This window comes from Chenopodium quinoa, unplaced genomic scaffold (assembly GCF_001683475.1).
Source record: "Chenopodium quinoa cultivar QQ74 unplaced genomic scaffold, ASM168347v1, whole genome shotgun sequence".
In the NCBI taxonomy this organism is placed as follows: domain Eukaryota; kingdom Viridiplantae; phylum Streptophyta; class Magnoliopsida; order Caryophyllales; family Amaranthaceae; genus Chenopodium; species Chenopodium quinoa.
Genome location: NW_018745024.1, coordinates 10039280 through 10044874, shown reverse-complemented (window position 1 = coordinate 10044874; position 5595 = coordinate 10039280). Strand labels below are relative to the sequence as shown.

General features: G+C 35.2%; 1 protein-coding gene across 1 annotated transcript; it reads left to right on the top strand.

Moving 5' to 3' along the window:
• Positions 1–324: 324 nt before the first annotated feature.
• Positions 325–4726, top strand: LOC110708592 (phosphoglycerate mutase-like protein AT74H). The gene is made up of 2 exons (XM_021886765.1): positions 325–1255; positions 3956–4726. The coding sequence occupies exons 1-2, from the start codon at positions 802–804 to the stop codon at positions 4444–4446; spliced, it is 945 nt and encodes a 314-aa protein (XP_021742457.1). The 5' UTR covers positions 325–801; the 3' UTR covers positions 4447–4726.
• The last annotated feature ends 869 nt before the right edge of the window (positions 4727–5595 follow it).

Here is a 5595-nt window from a genome sequence, read left to right as displayed (position 1 = left end):
CCAAAACGTGACCTTAAAAAAGAAATGAAGTGAGTAAAGCTTAAGTCAAACATCAATTACAATTGATTAGCCACATCAGTGTATTTGTCATGCATTACTTAAGAAACTATAATTAATTACTTTCTCTGTTTTTTTAAATGTATCACTTTATAATTGCGGCATCTTAGACATTTTTTGGAGTAGAAATTAAAGAGATAAAAGAGAAAAAATATAAAGGGTCGTCGATATGATAGGAGAGTGATAGAGAGAATTTATTAACTAAAAGGGAAGAAGTATATAAATAAAACTAAGTACTCCATATTAATTATTTAATTTACATGATGAACTAAAAAAACCCTTATTTTGATCCAACTTATTTATTTATCTAAAACAACGAATTTTTAAAACGGAGTCAAATTCGTACATTTTTCAAATTTGAAATTCGAACTAAATTACCATCCCTGAATACAAGGCATTTACCATTACTGGGATCGCGAGCCGTACCCGTAACACATCAAAACCCAATACCCCGTACAAAAAATGGTCCCGGCAGACAGAAACCCGATTATAACAAAAACGCCCAACCTAATTGACAAAATAGTCCATCCCATAATTCCATTATTTCTTCAACCAAACTTAACACGTCTTCTTCCTTCTCCTAACCCCATATAAGTCCCCTTAACCCCCCTTTAACTATTCTTCCCAGAAAACAAAACCAATTTCAACATCCCCCCCAAAACCACTCCAACCACCCTCAAAACCACCATTACCACCCCCAAAACTACCCTCAAAACCACCCCTAAAACCACTCATTTCATTTCAATGGGACACTACAAACTTCCAAAGAGAATAATCCTAGTACGACACGGCGAAAGCCAAGGAAACATCGACACAAAAGCATACTCAGTAACACCCGATCACAGCATCCCTCTTACTTCCGACGGAATTAACCAAGCTCGTGAAGCTGGGAACTCAATCCGTCGTTTACTCGACACTTCCTCTTTCTCCGCTGATGCCGCCGCTGCTTGGAGAGTGTATTTCTATGTGTCCCCTTATGAACGGACTAGATCCACTCTCCGAGAGATCGGACGGTCGTTTCCGAGGAGAAGGGTGATTGGGGTGAGAGAAGAGTGTAGAATTAGAGAGCAGGATTTTGGGAATTTTCAAGTTGAGGAGAGAATGATGGCTATTAAACAAACTAGAGAGAAATTTGGGAGGTTCTTCTATCGTTTTCCTGAAGGGGAATCTGCTGCTGATGTTTATGATCGTATTTCAAGTTAGTTCTTCTCTCTCTTTGTCTTTATTCTTTGAATTTTTAGTGTGTTGTGTTATTTGGGTGTTTTTGTTTGATGGGTGTTTAATTTGAATGTTTATTTTTCTGGGGTTTTAGAGTTAGTCCTTCTCTCTCTTTCTCTTTATTCTTTGAATTTATAGGTTTTTGTGTTATTTGGGGTGTTTTTGTTTGATGGGTGTTTGATTCGAGTGTTTATTTTTCTGGGGATTTAGAGATTTTGCATATATTTTGATGATGATTGCATTAAGTGATCGAGTAGTTTTACTAGTTTGTGATCATTTATAGTCTTAGCTAAGGGGAACTCCTACTATTCAAGAACTCGGGTCGAATTCCGTCTATATCATTGCTATGTGTGCTTTCGATTTCTTGTTAATGGGGGTTTAAAGTAAAATGTGTAGGTAGCTTATAAGATTTGAAGGTATTGATAGTATTTGTAGGAAATGGGTGATAAAAGTTTTGGAGATTAATTGTTCTTAGAGATTTAATGTAATGTTTGTTGAGGTTGAGGCTTTCTTCTAAAAGTAGTCACCTTGATCTTGTCATTGCCTTGTCTTATTCATTGGTATTAGGTGGAATTGTGGGCGTTGTTTGATGTAATTTTCATGGGATTTAGACTTTGGATTATTATTGCTGTATTTAATTCTGGGGCTGAGATTTCTATCTGAAAAGTCAACGAGTATTTATGTTGGGAAAAAGTCAACGAAGATAAGAAATTTTATGTGTTGAAGATTATTTATTATGCTATTGGGAAGAATTATATTTATATCAAAGTGTATCATGGTTTCTTGTTTGGGTAAATTGGATCATACGACCTGCAGTTTACCAGATTTGGTATAATTTATGAGTTGTGTCCATGTTAAGGAAATCTCTTGGTGAGATAGTGCATTTGAGTATTTGATGAGTTAGTTACACATCTACTCTCTCTGCTTGTTTTAAAAAATTGACGAGATTTGACGGAATCCAGGGCAGTTAGTGTTTGTATTGATGGAGAATTGTCTTTGCGAGTGGCTATTGAATATAAAAAACAAAGGAGTGTCGTGAAGATTGACGGATTCTTTTTTATATATTATCAATAACTAGGTAAATTCTTTCTTTTGTAGATTCCCGAGTATTCTGCTGAACAATGAACATAGTCGACTAACCAAGAGAAAAACCTTATAATGCATAGAAATATTCCACTTTGCAGGAAATGTGGACAATATCAAATGTTTGAATATGATAATTTGGAGGGAAATAGAGGGATAGATTCACTACTTTTTTGGAAATTGACTTTAAGGAGAGGGAATTCCTTCCTTTATTGCTTAGAATTGGAAGGAAAATGCTAGCTTACTTAATAATTACTCCATCCCCTCCCTTCTTTTCTCTTTTATTCCATCTCTTTCCTTCCACAATAGTTAATTAGTCATCCAAACAAAGTGCTGAAGTATCATGTTATACATGTGAAATTATGTTTAATCATTGGTCTTTTGAGCTGTAATGGCAATACAATAGTAATTATGCTTGAAAAGGTACAGATTATATGCCTTTGAGTGAGACATCTAGTAGATTGTTTCTGGCTTTCTGCATACTTTTACTCTTCACTTAACCTCAAGTACCCGGATTGGATTGATACTTCAATGTTGCTGTAGACACTTTGACACTTCATTTCTTGCCAGAATCAGGAATCTATTCACAAATTAGTCAAATTGACACTTGAACACATACATAATTACCCAAGTTCGAGTTACATAGATCACTTCATATGCATCCATATATGGACTCTGAGTGCATTTATTTATGGAGTCTTATTTTGTGTGGCTAGACTGCTAGAGGTACTAAGTTATTTCTCTACTTAATTTTAATTTTTATATTTTTTGATGAACTTTTTGTCTAACTTAAGAATCAAGATGTGAACCATTAGTCTTTCACTAATCACTATGATGAAGTAGAATAATTCAATTCTGCTGCTTGCGTATGGAGTGCCTTATGGTTGGAGGATGGGTAAACAATCTAACAGTTACAGCTCTGAAGGAGAACTCTGGAGTTGGAAAGAGTCCAATTAGTAGTACTTCTTACTTAATAGTGTTAATCATGTTTCTACTTGATGACAACTTCCCCTCCTCGTGCTCTTTATGCTTATAATATACAAATCCTTTTTCTTATCAGTATACTCTGTTTTTATAGTGGCGGTAATAAGTTTGTTTCTTTGTGAAGAACTTTCCACAATATGATACTCTAGACTCAGTTTGTATCAAGTCTTTGTGCTTGCCTTCCTTTGTACTCAGATTAAAAAAGTATCACGAGAGAATAATTTTCCCCGCAATGCAAAAAGAATTTGAGCACTCAAAGCTGTGTCAAGACTCAAGATGGCTGCTTGTTTGAAAAATAAATTTCTTCAGAGCATGGCTCTGATCAAGTTTGAAGGGTCCCTGCTGTTCTTGGTGACAACGTGAAGCCATTTTGCTATTATATATAATCTGTTATTCTATGATTCTAGCTCTACCATATCTCAAGTCTTGAAAATATTTGGTCAACCAACTCCACCCCTTTACTTCATACTGCAGTTTCTTGAAAATTATGGATTTGTGCGACTGTGGATAGTTGTTCCCTCTAAACTTCCAAAATTGTCATGCTTCTGTTTTCAGTTGATTTTGTATTAGCAAGCATTTGGTATCATATAACTGAGCTTTAAGCAAATTGCAGGTTTCATGGAGTCATTATGGAGGGACATAGACATGCACCGACTTCAGCATGACCCTGACCATGAACTTAACCTTGTAATTGTAACACACGGTTTATTATCACGTGTATTTTTGATGAAGTGGTTCAAGTGGACAGTTGAACAGTTTGAGTACCTTAATAATCCAGGAAACTGTGAATATCGAGTGATGGAGTTAGGCGAGGGGGGAGAGTACAGCCTGGCTATCAACCACACAGAGGAAGAGTTACTGGAATGGGGACTCTCTCCTGAGATGGTAGCTGACCAGAAGTGGAGGGCCCATGCTAAGAGGGGTGAATGGAATGAAAAATGCACTTGGTACCTCGATAGCTTCTTTGATCATCTAGAAGATTCAGACCATAGTGCAGATGACGATTCCAGCCCTTATTCTGGGAAAGATGGTCAACTTGGTGGACTAAAAGAGAGCTGCAATAATCATGTTGAAGGTGAAGAACATAAACCTATCAATTGTTGATCTATTCCTTTACTATACTTTGTACAGGCAGGTGCTTCATTGGTTGCAGATTCTTTTATTCAACTATCATATATAATCTCATACAACCTGCTTACCATGTATACTAAATTACTAACTGAATGGGGTTGAATATCGGATATTGTCCTTTATATAGCCCTTGATTGTATTCTTTGTAACAATTTGCTTCATTATAGTGTCCTGTGTTTAGATTTTATTTAAAAATTTCTTGTGTAATGTCTCATTGTTGGAGATTGTATTTTGAAGAAAAAGAATTTAAACATATATTCTCATCAACATATGGACATTTGAAGTACGTTGTATTTTATTTGACAAGCTTATGCAATCTATATTTTGTGGCAACCACACATTCTGAAAAATATTGTAATAAACTACCTTATAAAATACTAAATGTTGTAAGTAGTTACCCTTTGTTGGATTTTCCCCATTGACTAAGTTATTCGTCGTTGATCCAAGCAAGTGCTTGTCATGTTGATTTGAAATCCTCATTTCTCAACCTTTTGTTTCTCTTTTCAAACCCTAAATTTGCTTTACCATCCATATTTTTTGCAAAGTAAATGATTGACAAGGGATTTTAACTTTGATTGGCGTGTTGCACACCTGACGAAAGTAAACCTAACTACACCACTAACTATGTAAAAGGGCAAGTAAGGGTCGGATCCCAAAATACTATGGTTCAACCAATCATAACGACTCAAGCAATTACTAAGAGAATTTCGATAATACAAACAACCAAGATCAAGCATCACCACGAATATAATCAGTACATAGTCATTCTATCCCTAACATAAAAGTCTCTCTCGAGTTATCAATGGTTTCTCTAATCACAATCAAGCCAACTCTCGTGGTATCGACATTAAACACATCATTTAACTTCCTAATTATTCATTCAACTACTCTCGTGATGACTTTCAAACCCTTAATTGATTTATTCAAACCCGTTAGAATCCAACTCTCGTTGCGATAAAAACAATGGATTATAACAATACTACTTATCTCTAATATAGTATTGGCATAATCACAATCTCATGTCAATTGCAATTATCATTAAAGAATTTTAAAAAATAATTCATGCATCAATCATATTCAATTCGGGTTAAGAAAACAAGAACAAGAATCAAAGAAAACATA

Excerpts from the sequence above, each read along its gene's own strand:
- LOC110708592 (XM_021886765.1), top strand. The coding sequence starts at position 802 with ATGGGACACTACAAACTTCCAAAGAGAATAATCCTAGTACGACACGGC. Across the intron at positions 1,256-3,955 it reads TGTTTATGATCGTATTTCAA|GTTTCATGGAGTCATTATGG; the intron begins GTTAGTTCTTCT and ends AGCAAATTGCAG.